The 24,030-nt window shown below is 43.1% G+C and overlaps 1 protein-coding gene across 1 annotated transcript; it reads left to right on the forward strand.

Annotated features, from left to right (window-relative positions):
* Nucleotides 1-801: 801 nt before the first annotated feature.
* On the forward strand, nt 802-23,831 carry LOC140482454 (tubulin alpha-1D chain). Its single transcript, XM_072579960.1, has 4 exons — nt 802-1,057; nt 10,071-10,293; nt 17,303-17,451; nt 22,424-23,831. The coding sequence occupies exons 1-4, from the start codon at nt 1,055-1,057 to the stop codon at nt 23,405-23,407; spliced, it is 1,359 nt and encodes a 452-aa protein (XP_072436061.1). The 5' UTR covers nt 802-1,054; the 3' UTR covers nt 23,408-23,831.
* The last annotated feature ends 199 nt before the right edge of the window (nt 23,832-24,030 follow it).

Genomic DNA, 24,030 nt, shown 5'->3' on the forward strand with positions numbered 1-24,030 from the left:
AAAAGTTTCACTTTTTGTGATTTACACATAAAAGAAGTGAAAGTACCATTGTATTCAAACAGATGAAAGACTCAACAGACAATCGAGGTATTTTTCAATGTATAATTTCAGTTACATCACACTGTAAACTTTTGCTATAAATTCTGTGCCCGACAATTGTGTCCTCCACAATCACCTGATGAAGGAGCGCTGTTCTGAAAGCTAGTGCTTCCAATTAAACCTGTTGGACTATAATCTGGTGTTGTGTTATAGTTGAGCAAGTGTTGTTGCTTGATGACACCCAACAACGCGCCCCACACCTCCCCCCCCCCACCACCCCCCTCACTTTACTAATCAAGAGTAAACTGGTGGGACTATCCTTCAAAAACACGACCTTGGCAGTGATGAGAATGAGGTCATGCAACTTATTGTATGATAATTTCTAGTTATTTCTTAACCTCGCTCCCTCCCCCTAATTAGTTGCTACTTTCCTGATCCTAATCACAATACATGCTTGGCTGAGCAGGCGGCACTATTTGATGCAAGTTTTTCCTCTTTTCTCTCTTACATTCTCCCACCACCCAGCATTCCTCCACCCCATTCCCCAGTCATACACAGTCAAGGTTAATAAAGGAAACACTTTTGATAATATGATCGAGGCATGAAATGCAATCTGCAGATATACTTGCTGGAGCTGATTGCTTGGGGGCTGAGAGTGAAAAATGCAGGCACCCTGTTTGGCTAGTTTCAGTGTGTTTGCGAGTACTGTGTTTAACGTCTTGTCACCAGGACGTCGCTCCCTTGGTAGCTTGTCTCTGTTGCGTTGGTGACCAAGTCGAGTAATTTGAGCACTCATCTCCTGGAGAAAGCGGATTGCATAAACAATCGGATCTCTCTGCTGGTTGCTACCAACAAACTCCCTCTGCCTCCCCTCACCTACCCCCACCAACGGGTATTTTTTATAACAAGCCTTTGTCTCTGTTCGGCTATAAATCCAGGCAAGGAGGCAGCTTTCAGTCTGCTGAAAATCTTCTTCGTCGATTCCTGAAGGTTGTACGAGAGGAGAGCTATAATCATGGTGAGCTTGCTGGTTTTATTTGTGCATGTAAAAATGTACAAGTTGCATTTATACAGAGCCTACAGTTTAGTAAAGAAAGTTGTTAGGTTCTTCATGGGAGCATGACTCAGACAAGAATTTGATATGAGAGGTTAGGACAAGTAAACTAAAACTTGGTCAAAGAGATAGGATTTTAAGAAGCATTTTTGAAAAGAGGAAAAAAATCAAGTGAGAGAGAGGGAGAGAGAGAGACAGGTGGATGGGCTCAGGGAGCAAATTTCAGAGCTTAAAACCTGCGAAGTCAAAGTGAGGAGGTAGACAAAACGTCAGAATTGGGTGAAGTTGAGAGTTAGAAGAGTTTCCCAGATTTAAGGTCGTGGGTAGGGGGGTAGGCAGTCATTGTTTTTACCTGGTAGGCACTGCTGTTGAATAAGGTAGTAGAGGGATTTGGATGGGAATTTTCAATGCACTGAAACGGTGTGCAGTATCAAGATTGTTGATATCATTGCCCCTATGATAGTGAGGCAATGAACTTGGGGTGATGTGTGTGGTTAATGGTACAGAGCTAGTGTAATGGACCCAACACCACATCATAATCTCTCAAGATTGTGCATTGCCAACATATTGACCTTATCGAAGTTTAGAAAATCTTGAGGGGCATAAATAAGATGAATAGCCAAAGTCTTTTGCCCAGGGTGGTGGAGTCCAGAATTATAGGGTGTAGGTTTAAGGTGATGCAGAAAGGTTTAAAAGGGATCTGAGGGGCAATTTTGCCACACAGAGGGTGGTGTCTATATGGAACAAACTGCTGGAGGAAGTGCTAGACGCAGGTACAATTACAAAATTTAAAAAGACATTTGCACAAGTACTTGGTTAGGAAATGTATAGAGGGATATGGGCCAAATACAGGCAAATAGGACTTGTTCAGTTTAGGAACCATTTTCCAACTGCCAGGAAATGAAACTGGGATAAAGGAACCCTGGTTTACAAAGTTTCCCAGGGATAGTCTCCCCTAGACAGAGACTCCCTAGACAGCAAGACCTCTGATAAACAAGACTCCTCAACCAGAGAATCCTTAGGCAAAGAACACCCAACAAGGGATCCAAAGGTGCTCAGGGGATAGGCAGGAAAGTGGAATTGAGGTCACAATTCATGATCAGCACGGACGTGCTGTATACCTTTATGTCACTGTAACTAAGCCATCCTGGCAGGGAAGTCTGGCAATTGGCTGGCCATTGTGGAAGGCTGGAGCGATCGGAGGAGTCTACAGTCCTGCAGAACCGATACTTTCTGCTGATTTTCACCATCACGAGAATCTTTTCTATGTAAGAGGTTAGTCTGTGTTGTGGCTGAAGCATATAAAACAGCTGCAGTAGTAGCCTTTTCTGCCATTTAGTAAGATGATGAATTCCTGATGAAGGGCTTTTGCCCGAAACATCGATTTTCCTGCTCCTCGGATGCTGCCTGACCTGCTGTGCTTTTCCAGCACCACACAAATCTTAGCTCATGAATTGTGACCTCAATTCCACTTTCCTGCCTATCCCCTGAGCACCTTTGGATCCCTTGTTGGGTTTCTTTGCCGAAGGATTCTCTGGTTGAGGAGTCTTGTTTATCAGAGGTCTTGCTGTCTAGGGAGTCTCTGTCTGGGGGAGACTATCCCTGGGAAACTTTGTAAACCAGGGTTCCTTTATCCCAGTTTAATTTCCTGGCAGTTGGAATGTACGTATACAATTGGGGTTCTCTGCTGTAAATAGATTGTGCAGATCAGACTACTATGAGCATGGATGCTGGAATAAGAATTTATCAAGAGGATTCTGAAGGGAACTAGACAGGTTCCTTATTATAGAATGGGAGGGGGCTGCAAGGCTGGAAGCTTCTGTCTACCCTGAAAGTGTTGCAGTGCTACTGTGCAACCAAGCATGTTATGGTGAGGTGGAAGTGATTGGATGAAAGCAGTGTAGAAGCTGAGACAGCAGGATAACTAGAGCTTCAATAAGTGACATTTTTTCATTGATTTTATAGAGTCATACAGATTTACAGTGCGCAACCAGATCGTCTGACCCAACTGCAATTTACCAGATAATAATCCCCTCTTCTCACATATCTCATCTCATTCTAACACCATATCTTTCTATTCCTTCTCTCTCATCAAGCTTCCCTTAAATGAATCTCTAAACTAGGATCCGGAATAGGCAATTCAGCCCTTCAAGTCCGCGCTGCCATTTAGTTTGATTACAGCAGACCCTCTGTCTTCAAGCCATGTTCCCATTTTCTCCCTATATTTGCCCTGACGCTTTTAATAGCTAAGAAAATAATCTTTCTTGAATATATTCAGTGACTTGCCTTCCAAGACTTTCTGTGGAAGAGAATTACACAGTTTCACTGCCCTTTGAGTGAAGAAATGTTTCCTTATCTCCATCCTAAATGGTCTGCCCTATATCTACACTACTTGCCTCAATCCTTCTCTGAGGTGATGATATCCACTTTCTCACCATCCTGGAGATAAAGGGCTTTATCCTGAATTTCTAATTAATTTAACGTGGACCAAATAACATTTACTTAATGGGTCACCGAAAAGCAAGAATGAAGGAAATCAGCGGAATTCACTCTTGAATCTTAGCCCTGGTTTTGGTTTTTCCCATAAATAGAGACATTCTCTCTTCATATAGTTTATCAAACAGATTTATAATTCTAAACATCTCTATTAGGTCAACTCCTGTACCTCCCCTTTTCTAGAAGTTGGAGGCTGGTACAATTACAGCATTTAAAAGGCATCTGGATGGGTAGTTGAATAGGAAGGGTTTGGAGGGATATGGGCCGGGTGCTGGCAGGTGGGACTAAATTAGGTTGGGATATCTGGTTGACATGGAGAAGTTGGACGGAACCGACTGTTTCCGTGTTGTACATCTCTTTGACTCTATGACTCTAAGTATCTTTGAGAGGACCATCTAAGTATCATTTGCCTGCTTTTTGCCTGCAGTCCACTTCAAGTAAATGGTCAGTCTGGATCTCTCTGTAACAAACCAGAAGTTTTTTTTAATGAAAATGCTCACAGAATTCTGGAATGTTGCAGATTCCAGAAGTGTGCTTTAAGTTGGTAGGAGAAGAAGGGGACTGGAAGTCAGAGGAGGCTAATGGAATGTTGGCCTTATTTCAAGGGGGTTTGAGTCAAGGAGTAAGAAAAATTTGGTAAAAACAATGACTGCCGATGCTGGAAACCAGATTCTAGATTAGAGTGGTGCTGGAAAAACACAGCAGTTCAGACAGCATCCGAGGAGCAGGAAAATTGATGATTCGAAGGGCTTTTGCCCAAAACATCAATTTTCCTGCTCCTTGGATGCTGTCTGAACTGCTGTGCTTTTCCAGCACCACTCTAATCTAGAATCAAAGAGTAAGAAAGCCTAATTGCAACTGTACAAGGTTCTGGGGAGACCACATCGGGACCACTGTCAGCAGCTTATTTAAGGAAAGATACATTACAAGCAGTTCAGAGAAGGTTCACTAGGATGAGTGCTTAGTACTGGGGGGGGGGGAATTGTCTTATGAACAAAGGCAAAACAAGTTGGGACTCCACTCACTGGAGTTTAGAAGAATGAGAGGGTGATCTCCTTGAAACATTTTGGACTCTTCAGGATTTGACAGAGTAAATGCTGAGTTGGTGTTTCTCCTCATGGGACAGACTGGGACTAGAGGTGTAGTCTCAGAATAAAGGGGTACCAATTTGAGTCTGAAATGAAGACAAATTTCTTCTCTCAGAGGGTTTTGAGTCATAGAGACGTACAGCACGGAAACAGACCCTTCGGTCCAACTCATCCATGCCGACCAGACATCCCAACCCAATCTAGTCCCATTTGCCAGCACCTGGCCCATATCCCTCCAAACCCTTCCTATTTACATACCCATCCAGATGCCTTTTTAAATGTTATAATTGTACCAGCCTCCACCACTTCCTCTGGCAGCTCACTCCATACACCCACCACCCTTTGCCCCATTTTAAATCTTTCCCCTCTCACCCTAAACCTATGCCCTCTAGTTCTGGACTCCCCACCCCCAGGAAAATACCTTGTCTATTCACCCTATCCATGCCCCTCATGGTTTTATAAACCTCTATAAGATCACGCCTCAATCTCTGATGCTCCGGGAAAACAGCCCCAGCCTATTCAACCTCTCCCTATAACTCAAATCCTTCAACCCTGGCAACATCCTTGTAAATCTTTTCTGAACCCTTGCAAGTTTCACAACATTCTTCCAATAAGAAGGAGACCAGAATTGCATGCAATATTCCAAAAGTGGCCTTACCAATAACCTGTACGGCCTTTGTAACTCCTTGTTGTGGTTCTGTTCGCCGAGCTGGGAATTTGTCTTGCAAACGTTTCGTCCCCTGTCTAGGTGACATCCTCAGTGCTTGGGAGCCTCCTGTGAAGCGCTTCTGTGCTGTTTCTTCCGGCATTTATAGTGGCCTGTCTCTGCCGCTTCCGGTTGTCAGTTCCAGCTGCCCACTGTAGTGGCCGGTATATTGGGTCCAGGTCGATGTGTTTGTTGATAGTATCAACAAACACATCGACCTGGACCCAATATACCGGCCACTACAGTGGACAGCTCGAACTGACAACCGGAAGCGGCAGAGACAGGCCACTATAAATGCCGGAAGAAACAGCACAGAAGCGCTTCACAGGAGGCTCCCAAGCACTGAGGATGTCACCTAGACAGGGGACGAAATGTTTGCAAGACAAATTCCCAGCTCGGCGAACAGAACCACAACAACGAGCACCTGAGCTACAAATCTTCTCCCAAACTTTGTAACTCCTTGCTACAGGTATGAGGGGCAAAGTCCTTGAGTATATTTAAGGCTGAGATCGATAAATTCTTGATCAGTTGGGGAATCAAAGGTTACAGGGAAAGGGCAGGAAAGTGGACATGAGGAATGTTGGATCAACCATGATCCTACTGAAGTGGGGAGCAGGGCCAAGGGGCTGAATGGCCTTTTCTTGTTTTTAAAAGTCTTATGGTGCAGGAGTAGGGGAGAAAGGGGTGAGACAAAGAAGGAGACACATTGGAATGGTCAAGTAAAAAAGGAGTAAGATAGAAAGGAAGATGGAGAAATAGAAAAAGGGGGAGATATAGGATTTAGCATGGGGAGGGAGAGAGGGGAGAGGGTGATGACGGGGATGCCAGGAGAACTAGGTCAAAATCCTGGAATCCCCACCCACCCACCCAAAAGCATTGTGTCGATATCTATATCAAATGGACTGCAACAGTTCAAGAATGCAGCTTCCCCTACCTTCTCCTGGAGAGTGAGGGAAGGGCAATTAATGCATCCCATGACTGAGTGAAAAAACAAGATGGAAACAGAGAAGTGGAAGCATTTGGAGCTGATACCCTGGCATGGGAACAAAGTTAGTCGTATAAAAGTATACAAGTATACAAGTATACAAGTATAAAAGTATAAAAGGAGTTGCTGCTCAATCAATGAGAGTTGAAAGGTAGGGTTGAGAAAAAGGGAGGGTCAGAAAATACAGACTGCAATTTACATTCCTCGGATTTCCTGAGAAGTTTGAGCTTCAGATCTTGTGTGTCAGCAAAAAGTTCCATCGGTTGAGTTTTCATTATTTCATTCAGAGTGTTGGCTTGTGATTTTCATCAGAATTCAATATGTGCCCTACACAGGGAAATAGTTTTTAAAAAATATTAACTGGATGTGGGATGGGTGAGGCATTGTTCCTATTACTCCATAACTAGGGGCCTAACCTACTCCCGATTATAGGAATCGAGCTTTCACCTCCCTTTCTTTCTCTCCACTTTCGCCATGGCATCTCTCTCTCTCTCTCGCTCTCTCTCGGAGTAACTCCCATTCTCTCCTCAGAGAAAATCTAGCGAATCCCTCTCTAGATTTCCAGCTGTTCTTCTGAAATTGTCTGCATCACTCTCTGCTCTCTCTCTCTCTTCTCCAAACTATCTGTAAATCTCTCCACCTGTTCTATATCTTCGCATTCCTTCCTCTCTCCCTTCTTTCTCAGACTTCTCTCTGATTCTGCTCTCAAATCTATTTTCTAAGCAACCTGCTCAGGGATATCATTACACACCTCTGGAGCAAGTGGGACTTGAACCCCAGCCTGCTGTTTCAGTGGGAGGGACACTACCACAGTGCCACAAGAGGGCCCTTTCCAATCCTCTGACTTTTTATCCCATCCTTTTCACATTCCCTCTCTCTCTCTCTCCCCAGTTCCTCTCTCTCTTTCTCCCACCTCCTCCATCATCTCTTACTTCCATCACACTCTTGTCTCTACCATATTCTCTCCCACCCCGACTCCTCGGTTACTTTCCTTTCTCACATCTCCTCTGCCCTCTTTCAGCTCTCTCGTTCTCACTTCAATCTCACCTTCTCATTCTCCGTCCTCACATTCTGTCCCCCTTTCAACTTCTACCCCATCAGTCTCTCATTCTCTCTCTAGCAAGCTCTCTCTCACACTGTTTCTCTTTCAAATTCCCATCCCAAGGTCTCTCTCCCCCTCTGTTTTCTCTCAATCTGTACTCTCACTTCCTCATGTGCTCTATCTGTTTTCCCCATTCTCAGCATTGACAAAGGGTCAGTTAGACTCGAAACGTCAGCTCTTTTCTCTCCTTACAGATGCTGCCAGACTTGCTGAGATTTTCCAGCATTTTCTCTTTTTTGGTTTCAGATTCCAGCATCCGCAGTAATTTGCTTTTTTCCCCATTCTGTTCCAGTAGAATTGAAAACAGGATTACTCGGGTGCGGCAGCATTCTGTTGAGTGAAGGAAGTATAAACTCCAATATTAGTTTATTTGACGAACCAACATCAGACATTAGTACAGTTGAATCTAAATTGTGGCAGGTTTTAACACTTTTTGTCCCCTCATACTGCTAAAGTGGCTTCTTTCCTTCGGTGAAATCTGAAAATCTTATGGGAGCAAGTACTAAAAGGAAGTTTAACACCAGTCACTTAAAGAAGTCTTGGTGTGGGTAAGGAAATGATCGCTCAAAGAAGTGGGCTTAAAAGAATTTATAACAGGAGGAAACAGAGGTGTAGACATTGAAGGTGGAATTCCAAAATTTGGGCACAGCCAGCCAAAGGCACAGTGACCAACAAGTCACAGATGTACAGCACTGAAACAGATCCTTCCGTACAATCGGTCATAAAGTCATAGAGATGTACAGCGCTGAAACAGACCCTTCAGTCCAACTCGTCCGTGCCAACCAGATATCCTAAATTAATCCAGTCCCATCTGCCAGCACTTGTCCGACATCCCTCTAAACCCTTCCTATTCATATACCCATTCAGACGCCTTTAAAATATTGCAATTGTGCCAACCTCCATCACTTCCTCTGGCAGCTCATTCCATACACTCACCACCCTCTGTTTCAATCTTTTCCCCTCTCACCCTAAACCTACGTCCTCTAGTTCTGGACTCCCCCACCTCAGGGAAAAGACCTTGCCTATTTACCCTATCCATGCCCCTCACAATTTTATGAACCTCCATTAAGTCACCCCTCAGCCTCCAACGTTCCAAGGAAATGAGCCCCAGCCTATTCAGCCTCTCCCTACATTCAAATCCTCTAACCCTGGCAACATCCTTGTAAATTTTTTCTGAACCCTTTCAAGTTTCACAACATCTTTCCGATAGGAAGGAGACCAGAATTGCACACAATATCCCAACAGTGGCCGAACTAATGTCCTGTACAGCAGCAACATGGCCTCCCAACTCCTGTACTCAATACTCTGACCAATAAAGGAAAGCATACCAAACGCCGCCTTCACTATCACGTCTACCTTTGACTCCACTTTCACAGGAATATGAACCTGCACTCCAAGGTCTCTGTATTCAGCAACACTCCCTAGGACCTTACCATTAAGTGTATAAGTCTAGTCCTGATTTGCTTTCCCAAAATGCAGCACCTCACATTTATCTGAACTAAACTCCACCTGCCACTTCTCAGCCCATTGGCCCACCTGGTCAAGTTTCTGGTGTACTTTGAAGTAACTTTCTTCGCCGTCCACTACTCTTCCAATTTTAGTGTCATCTGCAAACTTACTAACCATGCCGCCTATGTTCACATCCAAATTATTTACGTAAGTGAAAAAAAGCAGTGGACCTAGCACCAATTCTTGTGGCACACCGTTGATCACAAACCTCCATTCTGAAAAGCAACTCTCCACCGCCACCCTCTGTCTTCTAACTATGAGCCAGTTCTGTATCCAAATGGCTAGTTCTCCCTGTACCTCATGTGATCAAAAAGCTGAACAGAAAACACTGGAATTACTCAGCAGGTCTGGCTGTATCTTCAGCGAGAGAAACACCATTAATATTCCAGCACAATGATCACCTATCATCTTAATTTAGTAACTCAGTTTCTCTCCCTACTGATGTTGATGAATTTTTTCCCACAATGTTTTATTTGTGATTTTCAGTGAGTGAGTAGAAGTTTGCTTTGTTTCACTTACTTTTAAAATTGCTGATAATGGAGTGATTATCATGTGACAGAAATCTGCATTTTTAATTCTTTCATGGGATGCTCATGTCAATATTTGCTGTCCATTCCTACCGTCCTCAAACTGAGTAGCTTGCTCGATTGTTTCAGAGGGCAGTTAAAAGTCAACCACATTGGTGTGGGTCTGGAGTCACATGTAGGTCAGTCTCAGTCAGAATGGCAGATTTCCTTTTCTTTAAGGGCGTAGTGAACTAGATGTGTTTTTGTGAAAATCAACCATAGTTTGATGGACAACAATACTGAGAGTACCTTTCACTTCCAAATGTATTCATTGAATTTCAACTCCAGCTGCTGTGGTGGGATTTGAACCCATACAACGCCCCCCCCCCGCCGAGGACCACACACACACACACACACACACACACACACACACACCCCTCCTCTATTATTCACATCTTATCTCTGAGAGGAATACAGATAGCAAAAGGGTTGAGTTTAGTAGAAACTTATATTGACAAAGTGAGATGAAGCAATTTTGAAGAATCTACCTCTTTGTAATAATAATTGCTTATTTTTCTCCTACAGCGTGAATGTATTTCTATCCACGTTGGCCAGGCTGGTGTCCAGATAGGCAATGCCTGCTGGGAGCTGTACTGTTTGGAACATGGTATCCAGCCTGATGGGCAGATGCCCAGTGACAAGACCATTGGAGGGGGAGATGACTCCTTCAACACCTTCTTCAGTGAGACTGGTGCAGGAAAACACGTTCCACGTGCTGTCTTTGTTGACCTGGAACCAACCGTAATTGGTATGTCTATGTAATATGATATTATAGCTCCCATAAAAGAGTTAGAATCTCTCTCTCATACCAACTTTTATTGTCATTCATGTTTTTATTTTGTTATTAAACATTGGAACAGAAGGAGGCAATTCATCTCCCCTCCACGTCCATGCCTATTCCACTATTCAATTAGATCTTCGGTAATATGTACCTTAAATCTATTTAAACACCATATTTTCCAAACCCTTGATCCACCCACCCAACAATGACCTATTAAACTCAGTTCTGTTTTGATTGCTCCCTAGCCTTGACAGCTTTTTGGGAGCTGATCCAGATTTTTATTCTTGTTGAAAGACTACTTGCATCATTTCTGAACAGCCTAGCTCCAAATTTTAAGATTGTGCTCCCTTTCCTAAACTTTCCCCTACCAGAGGAAATTGTTGCTGCCTGTCCTATTGAGAAGACAGAAGAAATAATAGCAGGAATAGGCCATTCAACCAATATTCCTCACATCCACTTTCCTGCCTTTTCTATACAACCCTTGATTCCTCTGCAGAAGAAGAATCTATCTCAACCTGAAATATACAGGAGATTTTTGCCCCTACAGCTCTGTAAAGCAATGAGCTCCAAAGGGTCACAGCCCTCTGAGAGAAGAAACTCCTCCTCATCTCAGTGTTAAATTGGCATCCCTTTAACTCTGGGATTATGTCTTCAGGTCCTAATGTCTCCCATGAGGGGAATTATCTTCGCAGCATTTACCTGGTCAAACCCCTTAAGAATCCAATATGTTTCAATGACATCACCTGTCATCCTTCTGAACCCCAAGGAGTAGAGTCCCAACCTGTTTAGTGTTTGCTCATGAAACAATCCCTCCATACCCAGGATCATGCTAGAAAACCTTCTCTGAGCTGCCTCCAATGAAATATCTTTTCCTTAAATAGGGGATCAAAACCGCTCACAGTGCTCCTGATGTGGTCTCCCCAGCACCTTGTACAGTTTGCAGTAAGACTTCCCTACTCTATACTCCAATCCCTTTGAAATAGGGGCCAACATTCCATTAGTCTTCCTGATTACCTGGTGCCCCTGTGTGCTAGCTTTCTGCTTCTGTCTAATCTTACACTTTATTATCTTAAACACTTCAACTGAGTGGTGAGGATAACACAATTTATGATTAAACACTGCCTTAAGCCCATGATATCAGATCAATTACTTCTAAAGTCATCACATCCAGCAATTCAAGATTGACTACTGGTTTGGTTTGCCTGTCCTCTGAGTACCAGACATAACTGTCCTGCTGACTAACAGTGCATGCAGTGTACCACATTCTGTGACATTATTTCAATTAATTGCATTATTTCAACGAGGGAAAGTTAATATCCATGTCCAGATCATGGTTAATTTAAATTCAATTCCTACTTTGATAGTGTCCTTGATCAAAAGCAAAGACCAGAAAGGTCCAAGAGTACAGAGTGACCTAACAGTAGTGTGGGTGAAGTCAGAAGTCACATGACACCAGGTCTATGCTACTTTCTCCCCACCCCCACCCTCCTCTCAATTATCTCTCCACCCTTCAGGCACTCTGCCTGTATTCCTGATGAAGGGCTTTTGCCCGAAATGTTGATTTTACTGCTCCTCGGACGCTGCCTGAACTGCTGTGCTTTTCCAGCACCACTAATCCAGAATCAGGTTATAGTCCAACAGGTTTATTTGAATCACAAAAGCTCTCAGAGAGAGAGCTTGTGTGATTTCAAATAAACGTGTTGGACTATAATCCAATGTCTTGTGACTTCTGACTTTGTCCACGCCTGTCTGACACCAGCACCTCCACAGGGTCTGCAACAATTCAGTATGGCAGCTCAACACCACTTTCTCAAGGGCAATTAGGGATGTGCAATAAATATTGGCCTAAACAGTAGCACTTATATCCCATGAATACAAGGTGCTCAGGAGAGAGGGGAAAGGCCAACAAGAGGGTGTTGGGAGGAGGGAGGTGAGGGGTGGTGGCATTGATTGTAGTGAACATGCAGTTCTGGAGGAAGAGGGTGTCCCACTTGGGTCAAGGACAGTATCAATTGGGCCACAGCTAAGGACTAAAAAGGAGCAATTATAATGCTTGGTGTCATCCATAGGCCATCAACCAGTGGGAAGAATGAAGAGAACACTTCCACCTCACAGCATCAGAGACCCGGATTCGATTCCACACTTGGGCGTCTGTCCAATGTTGCGGGGGTTGGGGGGTGGGGGGTAGGATGTGGAGGTTACCCATTTCTCCATGGGTTTCCTCCGGGTGCTCCGGTTTCCTCCCATAGTCCAAAGATGTGCAGGTCAGGTGAATTGGCCACGCTAAATTGCCCTGAGGTGTCCAGGGATATGGAGGCTAGATGGATTAGCCAAAGGAAAAATCAGGTTGAAAGGGTTGGGTTGGGGGCTAGGTTTGGGTGGGATGCTCTTTGGGCTGAAAGGCCTCTTCCATCACTGTAGGGATCCTATGATTCTATGAAACAAAGTTACAAGGAAATTCCAAGAGAAATGCAAAAGCTATAAAGTAGTTATAATCAGGAATTTTGAACATTAGTATGTAGACTGGGATAGTGGTAACATGAAAGGCAGTGAGGGATAAGAAAGACAGCACTGCTGGGCCTGAATCCTGGGAATGAGGTGGGCTAAATGTCAGTGGGAGAACATTTAGGGGACAGTGATCACTATATATTGTAAGGTTTAGGCCACTAAGGAAAAGAATAGCACACAATGCAGAGTAAGAATAATTAACTGGGCAAAAGCTAACTTCAACAGGGGAAGAATGGATTTGGGTTGAATAGGTTGGAAGGAGAAACAGGACCTGAATGATGGACTAACTTCAAAGAAAACGTTCTGCCTTTACAAAGAAAGACACAAATAATGCAATAAAAATCTTGTGAACGCAAAAGCTTGTTGAGGGGTGGGAGCTGAAGGAAACCAGTATTAGCAGGAACGCTGATGGCATGATAATCTACATCCCAGAGTACTGAAAGAAGTGCTCTAGAAATAATGGATGTATTGGTGGTCATCTTTCAAGACTCTGGAACAGCATCTATGGACTGGACTGGAACCCCACGATTTAAAAAAAGCAGGTTGAGAGAAAACAGATAGGCTTTCTTCATGACAGAGTTCAAGTACAGGTGCAGGAATGCCTTGCTGCAATTATATAAGGCCTAGGCAAGACGACAGCTGGAATACTCTGGGCAGTTTTGGGGTCCTTATCTGAGGAAGGATGTACTGGCGATGGAGGGAGTGCAAAAAAGGTCTACCAGACCGATCCCTGGGATGGCAGGGCTGATGCATGAAGAGAGACTATATCACTTTGAACTATTTTGATTGGAATTTAGAAGGAATTGCTTGGGAGGTGGATGGGAGAAGGAGGGATCTCATATAAAGAGGATTAGACAAGATAAATGCAAGAGGGATGTTAGTGATGACTGGGGAGTCTAGAAACAGGGAGTTACAGACTAAGGATACAGGTAGGCCTATTAGGACTGACATCAGGTTAAAAACTCTTAGAGTGGTGATCCTGTGTAATTGTGTCACAGAAATCAGTCCAGACTAAAACATTGGACAATTTCAAGAAGGAGTACGTCTTAGGGATCAAGGGATTGAAGGCTTTAAGGAGAAGGTGGGAACACAGTGTTGAATTGGATGATCAGCCATGATCACATTGAAGGGCCGAATGGCCTACTCCTGCTCCTATTTTCTATGTTTATATAAAAGACGGTTCAAGTTATATTCCTTTGAAAGGGAAAGGTAGGACAAACAAATCTAAGAGTTCCCTTGATGGCAAGATGTGGGAATTATGATAAAGCAAGAAAATGAGTGCTTATGGCAGAGCTCAGCACAAAATACAATTAAGAACCAGGGTGGGTATAGAATTCTCAGAGGAATGATGAAAAAGCAAATTAGAGAAAGAAAGAGGGCATATGAAAAGGGTTGGCAGTTAGTATTAAAGGGAATTCTAAAGGTTTTCTCCAGCCACATAAATAGGAAAGGATGAGAAAAAGAGGAGTGTGGCCAATGAAGGACCAAAAGGCGCTTTGTACATGAAAAAGACAGAATGACTGAAGTATTAGATAAATACCTTGCATCTGTCTTTACCAAAGGAGAATATTCTACTCAGACCAGGATGAATAAAAAGGAAATTCAGTCACTAAAAAGGGTTAAAACTGCTAAGGAGGAGGGAAAAGATTTACAAGGATATTGTCAGGATTGGAAGGTTTGAGCTACAGGGAGAGGCTGAATAGGCTGGGGCTGTTTACCCTGGAGCGTTGGAGGATGAAGGGTGGTTTATAAAATAATGAGGGCATGGATAGGATAAATAAACAAAGTCTTTTCCCTGGGGTGAGAGAGTCCAGAACTAGACAGCAAAGGTTTTGGGTGAGAGGGGAAAGATTTAAAAGGGACATAAGGGGCAACGTTTTCTTGCAGAGGGAGGTGTATGCATGGAATGAGCTGCCAGAGGAAGTCATGGAGGCTGGTACAATTACAACATTTAAAAGGCATCAGAATGGGTTTATGAATAGTAAGGGTTTAGAGAGATATGGGCCAAGAGCTGGCAAATGGGACTAGATTAATTCAGGATGTCTGGTCGGCATAGACAAGTTGGACTGAAGGGTCTGTTTCCAAGCTGTACATCTCTATGAGTCTATTGGATAGACTGTCTGTACTAGCAATGTGCTGGGTGAGATGCATCCTGGGATACTGAGGAAAGTGAGAAAGGAAATTACAGAGACACTGGCAAGAATTTTTCCTCAGTTTCTTAGACTCAGGTCATATCAAAGGACTGGAGAATTGCAAATATTATCCCCTTGGTCAAAAAAGGATATAAGGATAAGGCAGCAACTACAGATGAGTCAGTTTCACTTTGGTGGTTGAGGGACTGTGGTCAAATGCAGGTTACTCGAAACAGAACCAGCATTGATTTCTCAAGACAGCCATGTTTAACTAACTCACTGGAGTCTTCCAATCAGGATGGGTGTTGAAGGCCATGCTCTTGATTTAGCGCACATAGAATTTCAAAAGGCATTTTGAAATAATGCAGAATTGCCTGGAAATCTCTCCCTAAAGAAATTGTCTGTCTACCCTCAGCATCTGGACTGCAGCGGTCCAAGAAGGCAGCTCACCACCACCTTCTTAACAGCAACTCAGAATGGGCAATAAATGCTGGGCCAGCCAGCGATACCCATATCCCATGAGTGAATAAATAAATACAAGTCACAAAATAGACTTGGGATCAAAGTTAGAACTCAGAATAAAATGGACCATAGCAACATGGATACAAATAAAAGCAAAATACTGCAGATGCTCGAGTTCTGAAATTAAAATAGCAAGTGTTGGAGAAACTCAGAAAATCTGGTAGCTTCTGGGGAGATAGAAAACAGTTAACATTGAGTTCAATATGACTCTTCTTCAGAAACAAAATTGGCTTAGTGACTGGAAATGGAACGTAATGGTTAATGAACATTTTTACAGCTGGTGGAAAGATGTGACAAAGTTCCCCAAGGATCAGTGTTAGGGCCTTTGCTTTTCCTGATATACATTTCATGATCTGTCCTTAAGTGTGCAAAACATACTGTCAAAATTTTTCAGATACAAAATGTGGAAGCATCATGAGGAAAGTAGTGTAGAACCTTCACAATGACATAGACAAGTTGGTAAAATAGGCCAACAGATGGCAGATGAAGTTCAATGCAGAGATGTTTTGGCAGAAAGAACATGAACTGGTGACATAAAATATAGAATATAATGTTAAAGGGATGCAGGTGCAAAGGGACCTGGGTGCATATGTCAGCAAATGTGGTAGAATCATAGAATTCCTAGAGTGTGGAAACAGGCCCTTCGGCCCAACAGGTGCACAGCGACCCTCTGAAGAATATCCCACCCAAACCCATTTCCCTACCCTATTAATGTACATTTTACCCTGACTAATGCACCTAACCTACACATCCCTGAACACTGCAGGCAATTTAGCCTGGCCAATTCACCTAACCTGCACATCTTTGGATTGTGTGAGGAAATCAGAGCACCCGGAGGAAACCCAGACACAGGGAGAATGTGCAAACTCAACACCATACAGTCGCCCAAGGCTGGAATTGAACCGGGTCTTTGGCTCTGTGAGGCAGCAGCGCTTACCACTGAGCCACCGTACCGCCAGGACATGCAATAAATATCCTGGGCTTTATTTGCGCAGTCTTTAAATACAAAGGCAAGGACGCTATGTTGCTTTTATTTGTATAACACCAGTTTGGCCTCAGCTGGAGTATTGTATCCATTTCTGGGCCACACAATTTAGGAAGCATGTAAGGGCATTGGAGAAAGTGCAGATGTTTATAAGAACAGATCCAGTAAAAAGGAATTTTTTTTTCTGAGGATTAATTGGAGAAGCTGGGAATTTTTACCTTTGAGGAGAGAAGGTTCACAGGTGATCTTAATGAAGTATTCAAAATAGAATACTTAGAGAGAATATGTTCCCAATCATGAAAGGATCAAAAACAAGAGTGCACAAATGTAAAGTAATTAAAAATAGCAAAATTAACATGAGAAAAAAACATTTTCAAGCAGCAAGTATTTAGGATCTGCCATGCACTGCTTGAGAGTATGGGGGAGGTAATTTCAATCGAGACAATAAAAAGGGAATCAAATGGCTTTTTAAAAAATAATAATGTACAAGGTTATTGGATGAATTGGCCTCCTGTGCTCTAACAATTCTGTGACAAACAAAATACTGTGGATGTTGAAAATCATAAATAAAACCAGAAAATGCTGGAAATTGTGTTCCAATTTGTTAGGTCTTTGAAAATCACAGATCTGTTCCCTCAGTCTTTCTCTCTGCTGTGATGTCAAATCTGAGTGTTTCCAGTATTCTCTGTTTTTATTTCCTCTACTACACGCCTAGCCCTTTAATTTCTCATTTAAAAACAAGGAGGCCCACACGCTGAGCTGCATGCATGTGTATAGTGTGCATGGTCCTGCACAAGTGAACATACTTTGAAATGATTCTGCATTATAGATGAGGTCCGTACTGGTACTTACCGTCAGCTGTTCCACCCTGAGCAACTCATCACCGGGAAGGAAGATGCTGCCAACAACTACGCCCGTGGGCACTACACCATTGGCAAGGAGCTGATCGATCTGGTTTTGGACAGACTTCGCAAGTTGGTAAGTATTGCACCAAGACCTGTCAGAAAGAACTTGCATTTTGAGAGTGCCTTTCAACAGCATTTTACCTGCATTGAAGTACTTATTGTACTGTAGTCATTATAATGTAGGGAAATACAGGATTTGTAAAATGCAGTTCCTAATAACAGCAGGAAAACTGAAGGCAAATCATCCACTGGTGTTTTAGCACACCAAATCTCCCTCCAGGTAGTGACTTTGGGATCTTTGATGTGCATTAAAGAGGGGACACATAGCCCTCTGTTAAACAGCTCATTTGAAAGGCAGCATATCAGAAAGTGCAGCACTCCCTGATAATTGGCAATGGGTGTTTGCCTGGGGGTTGAACATAGGAAGTATAGTTTGTAAGTTTGCAGGTGACATTAAAATTGGAGGTGTAGTGGAGAGAGAAGAAGGTTACCTCAGAGTACAACGAGATTTTGATCAGATAGGCCAATGGGCTGAGGAGTGGCAGATGGAGTTTAATTTAGATAAATGTGAGTGCTGCATTTTGGAAAAGCAAATCAGAGCAGGACTTATACACTTAATGGTACAGTCCTAGGGAGTGTTGCTGAACAAAGAGACCTTGGAGTGCAGGTTCATAGTTCCTTGAAAGTGGAGTCGCAGGTGGATAGGATAGTGAAGGCGGCATTTGGTATGCTTTCCTTTATTGGTCAGACTATTGAGTACAGGAGTTGGGAGGTCATGTTGCGGCTGTACAGGATATTGGTGGAATATTGTGTGCAATCCTATCGGAAGGATGTTGTGAAACTTGAAAGGGTTCAGAAAAGATTTACAAGGATGTTGCCAAGGTTGGAGGATTTGAGCTATTGGGAGAGGCTGAACAGGCTGGGGCTGTTTTCCCTGGAGCGTCGGAGGCTGAGGGGTGACCTTATAGAGGTTTATAAAATCAAGAGGAGCATGGATAGGATAAATAGACAAAGTCTTTTTCTTGGGGTGAGGGAGTCCAGAACTAGAGGGCATAGGTTTAGGGTGAGAAGAGAAAGATAGAAAAGAGACCTAAGGGGCAATGTTTTCACACAGAGGGTGGTACGTGTATGGAATGAGCTGCCAGAGGAAGTGGTGGAGGCTGGTACAATTACAACATTTAAAAGGCATCTGGATGATTATATGAATAGGATGAGTTTAGAGGGATATGGGCCAAGTGCTGGCAAATGGGACTAGATTGGGTTAGGATATCTGGTCGGCATGGATGAGTTAGACCGAAGGATCTGTTTGCGTGCTGTACATCTCTATGACTCTATGACTGCAACAGCTTAACTATGAACTGTCTGACTTGAGAGTGTAGTGCTGGAAAAGCACAGCCAGTCAGGCAGCACCTGAAGAGCAGGAGAATCAACGTTTCGGGCATAAGCCCTTCATCAGGAATGAGGCTGTGATGGACTGTCCGAATCGTGCCTTGTGAATCAGGTAGAACCTCTGGGTCCGAGCTCTGCAGCTTCTGTGGATTTATTGTTTCAATTCCATGTCACTAAAGATTCAAAAAGAGGCATATTTGGTGCCTTATTTTTGGTTTACTGGCAAGAGCATCTTTAGTAGGAGCACAAATTGATGCTGTTGTGCACTTGTGCTGCTGACGTAATGGAATCACATGGGCTTAGAGGCTCTATGTGTTCAAAAATAATTGGCACTTGTATAGACCATAAGACACAGGAGAAATAGACCATTCAGCCCATCATGTCTGCTCCAAAATTCAATGAGCTCATTGAATGATGAACTTTTAATTCACTTTGCTGCCTTTTCTGCATAACCCTTGATTCCTATATAGAGGAACCTCGATTATCCAGCATTCGATTAACTGAACTTCAGATCATCCAAACAAGATCGATATGTGGCTAACTATGTTATCCGGCAACGATTATCTGGCATTCAATTAACTGAACAAAATACACTTCAAATAATCAGTTTCCTCTGTACTGATTAAAAATCTGACTATCTCTCTAGCCCTCTGTAGTAAAGAATTCCACAGATTCACTCCTCCCTTATCTCAACTCAGCTGGGTCATCCCTTACTATGCAGATTATGCCCTTTGATCTCAGACTCTCCCACAACAGAAAAAAACCTCTGCACATCTACTCTTTCATACCCCCTAAAAATCATGTAAGTATCAATTAGGTCACTTCTTTCTTTCCTAAAGTCCAATGAGTAGAGGCACAACCTACTCAATCTCTCCTCGTAAAACAATTCTTCCATACCCAGTTTCAACTTAGTGAAATAAAAACAGAACCAGCTGGAGAAACTCAGTAAGGCTGCCAGCATCTGTGGAGAGAAAGCAGAGTCAAAATTCCCTATTACCTGCTGAACCTGTATGTTTTTCTTGTGATTTATGCATGAGGACTCCCAAATTCTGTAGCTTTTTACTGTCTTTTTCCATTTAAATCATATTCAGCTTCTCTAGTCCTCCTGCCAAAATGTACAACTTCATATTTCCCCACTTTATATTCAATCTGCCAAATTTATGGCCACTTGCTTAACCTGTCCAAATCCCACATCCTATAAATTCATTCTCACCACTTGCATTCCTGTCTATTTTTGTTTTCTCCATAAACTTGGCGATAGTACATTCACTTTCCTCATATATATTAATTAATGTTGCCCCAGCACTTCTCCCTGTGACAGTTCACCAGTTACAGGTTACCCCACTTTTTCCAACTCTGACTTCTATTAATTAGCCAATGTTATACCTGTGATAAAATACTACGCCCAACACTACGAGATGGTATCTTTGTGAGGCACCTCATCAAAATGCCATCTAGAAATCCAAATTATATTACATCTACTGCTTCCTGATTATCCATCCAGCTTGTTACCTCTTCAAAGATATCTAATAAATTTCAGGCATGATTTTCCCTTCATTCTGACTTTGCTTGATCAGATTCCAGAAGTCCAGATAATTTACATCTACAGCATCCCCATTATCCACTTTGCTTGTTACAGCTTTGAAGAACTCTAGCAAATTAGTCAAAAGTGATTTATCCTTCACAAAACCCTGCTGACTCTGATAGATAGCATTTTGACTTTCCAAATGTCCTGCTATTGCTTCCTTGATAATGTTTAACTAACTGTTCTGTAATTTCACACATATTGGCTCCCTCCCTTTTTGAATAAGGGAGTTAGATCAGCATTTTTCCAATCCACTGGAACTTTTCCTATGTCCAGGGAATTTTGGAATATTGTAACCAATGAATTCATTATCTCTGCCGTCACTTCCTTTAATACCCTAGGATGTAGGCCATCAGGCCCAGGGGACTAGTCTGTCTGAATAGTTTGCTGAGTACCATTTCTCTATTTATGTTGTTTATTCGATGTTCTACCCTTTCTTTCACCTCTGACTTGTCCATTCCAATAGGAATGTTACTATTATCATCCACCGTGAAAACTGAGGCAAAATATTGATTTAGCATCTCTGCCAATGTTCCCCACTATTAACTCACTGGGTTCATCTCCCAAGGGACCAACATTCACCTTGGTAACTCTACCAATTCATCCGTTATCATTGTAGCTACTTCTTGTAATTTCCTAGGATGCATCCCATAAGGTCCAGGCGACTTATTGGTCTTAACGCCCCATTACTTTAGTCTATAGTGCTTTAATCATTGTGGCAATTATCAGGCAAAACAATACCAGGTCACACAAGGGGATATTAGGGCAGGTGACCCAAACCCTCACTCTATCATAGGAACATTTTAAAGGAGGGGCAGAGGGATTTGGAATTGGTGACATGGTAGCTGGTTGCACAGCTTCAAATGGTACTCAGAGATATATGAAAGTGAGTTCATGCATTTATTCAGGGAAGCAGTGAATGATGCCAGGTATCCTGAGAACTTGCATATAATCCCTGAGAACAGGAGAAGATCCTCTGGTTCATTCAGTCCTATACAATTATGGTACCTTGTGCATCACAATATATTCACTTTCTAAACAGCCCCAAAATCTCTCCTGGAAAATGCAAAACTCTCGCTAAAATCCTCGGCTCATTTGGGACAAAAAAATCTATGGAATTACTCTCAAAATCCCTTCCTTCGGGTCACTAAACAAGGCCAGAAGATTACTCTGACATAGTTTAGTATTCCTGGATATCAACCTCTTGTATGAAATGATCTTCACTCCAATCTGGATCATGTCCAACTGTTACTTGAATAAGTTCAGCGATTGGTGTTCACCTATCAACATGGCTCCTTATTGATAGATACACTACCCTCTGAGTAAAGAAACACTCTCACTATCTCCAACAGCTAACCTTAACCTGTTCAGATACGACTCCAAATTGTGCTTCCCTAATTCTTTCACACCCGAGACACTTAGAAACACAGAGGGAGGCTTTTAAGCTCAAACAGCAAATGAACTCAGTTTCTACAACCTCACTTTTTGCCCTTAATCATCAATGCTTCTTATCCTTGAATTTTATAAAATGAGCTTCCAGTACTTTTTCAGGTGAGATATTCCAATTCCCAATAATGGCGAGTGAAAAACATTCTCCTCAATTTACCAGCATGACCAAGTTGATTAGATTAGATTACTTACAGTGTGGAAACAGGCCCTTCGGCCCAACAAGTCCACACCGCCCCGCCGAAGCGCAACCCACCCATACCCCTACCTTTACCCCTTACCTAACACTACGGGCAATTTAGCATGGCCAATTCACCTGACCTGCACATCTTTGGACTGTGGGAGGAAACCGGAGCACCCGGAGGAAACCCACGCAGACAATTTGCCTCTAGGTATTTTGCAAATTTAAGTCAATGACCTCCATACGTAATCTGTGACAAAACCAAATCAGATCACCCCAAGTCAAATGATTCCTTTAGTCTAATTTTATAACTGATGGACTTTAAACTTTGAATGTGTCAAGTGGCCCTCCAGTGCACCTGTTGGTGAATTCCCCTGAGGGAGCAGCTTCCTGCTTTGTTCTGCTGCATTATTGCTGATTAAACACCAATGCTCTATTCCACAGGCTGACCAATGCACGGGGCTCCAGGGTTTCCTCATTTTTCACAGCTTCGGTGGCGGCACTGGCTCTGGGTTCACATCCCTGCTGATGGAACGTCTCTCTGTCGACTATGGCAAGAAATCCAAGCTGGAGTTTTCCATCTACCCAGCTCCTCAAATTTCCACAGCTGTGGTTGAACCTTACAACTCTATCCTGACGACACACACCACTCTCGAACACTCGGACTGCGCCTTCATGGTGGACAATGAAGCTATCTACGATATCTGCCGCAGAAACCTGGACATTGAACGTCCAACCTACACCAATTTGAACCGACTGATTGGTCAGATTGTGTCTTCCATCACAGCCTCCCTTCGTTTTGATGGGGCTTTGAATGTTGACCTGACAGAGTTTCAGACCAATTTAGTTCCCTATCCACGTATCCATTTCCCTCTGGCTACCTACGCCCCAGTCATCTCAGCTGAGAAAGCTTACCATGAGCAGCTCTCTGTGGCTGAGATCACCAATGCCTGCTTTGAGCCAGCAAACCAGATGGTCAAGTGTGACCCTCGCCACGGCAAGTACATGGCTTGCTGCCTGCTCTACCGTGGTGATGTGGTGCCAAAAGACGTCAATGCTGCTATTGCCACCATCAAGACTAAACGCACCATCCAGTTTGTGGACTGGTGCCCAACTGGCTTCAAGGTTGGCATCAACTACCAGCCCCCTACAGTGGTGCCTGGTGGGGACTTGGCCAAAGTGCAGCGAGCTGTGTGTATGCTGAGCAACACCACGGCCATCGCTGAAGCCTGGGCTCGACTGGACCACAAGTTTGATCTGATGTACGCCAAGCGCGCCTTTGTGCATTGGTACGTGGGTGAGGGGATGGAGGAAGGGGAGTTCTCGGAGGCCCGTGAAGACATGGCTGCCTTGGAGAAAGATTATGAAGAAGTTGGAACTGACAGCATTGAGGGTGAAGGAGAAGCAGAAGAAGGTGAGGAGTATTAAATGCTCAAAAGTAGTCCTAGCACTGATAATATTAGGGTTCAATGAGCTGATGTGATTCAAGTTGAAAACTCTGATCTCAAGCATTCTTGACAGGCAAATGGGCACAAAATCGAGAAACGACATAGAGACACAAAAGTAGACTGCAGGCCCATTGCTGGCTGGAAAGAAGGATTAGCATATCTGTCAAAGGATCCTGCCCCTTAACTTCTCTGTACTGTTCATTTTTTATTTCAAATCTTTGCAGATTCTTCCCTTTCCTTTAATAATGCATAATTCAGTTCATTGCCTGCACAACAAGTTGGTACCAACTAGCTTAAAATCAAGAAAAAGCAAGCATTGACCATTTCTTAGTTATCAGGATTGTAGTGATGGAATACATGAGATGTATGCAGCAATTAACAAATAAAATTTCATCTATATTAAACAGTTGTGTATGACTTTCTGTTGACATGGAAGCAGGAAGAGGCCATCCAGCCCCACTGGCTTCTCCTGCCTTTCAATCAAATTATGGCCACTCCGTATCTTAATTCTGTTTATACATCTTGGTGCAAGTACCCACCACAGCCCTAACAACAAAAATCAATTAGTTTCACTGACCATAAGTCTCAACAGCATTTTGGAGA

The sequence above is a fragment of the Chiloscyllium punctatum genome, chromosome 10, assembly GCF_047496795.1.
Source record: "Chiloscyllium punctatum isolate Juve2018m chromosome 10, sChiPun1.3, whole genome shotgun sequence".
Taxonomy (NCBI): domain Eukaryota; kingdom Metazoa; phylum Chordata; class Chondrichthyes; order Orectolobiformes; family Hemiscylliidae; genus Chiloscyllium; species Chiloscyllium punctatum.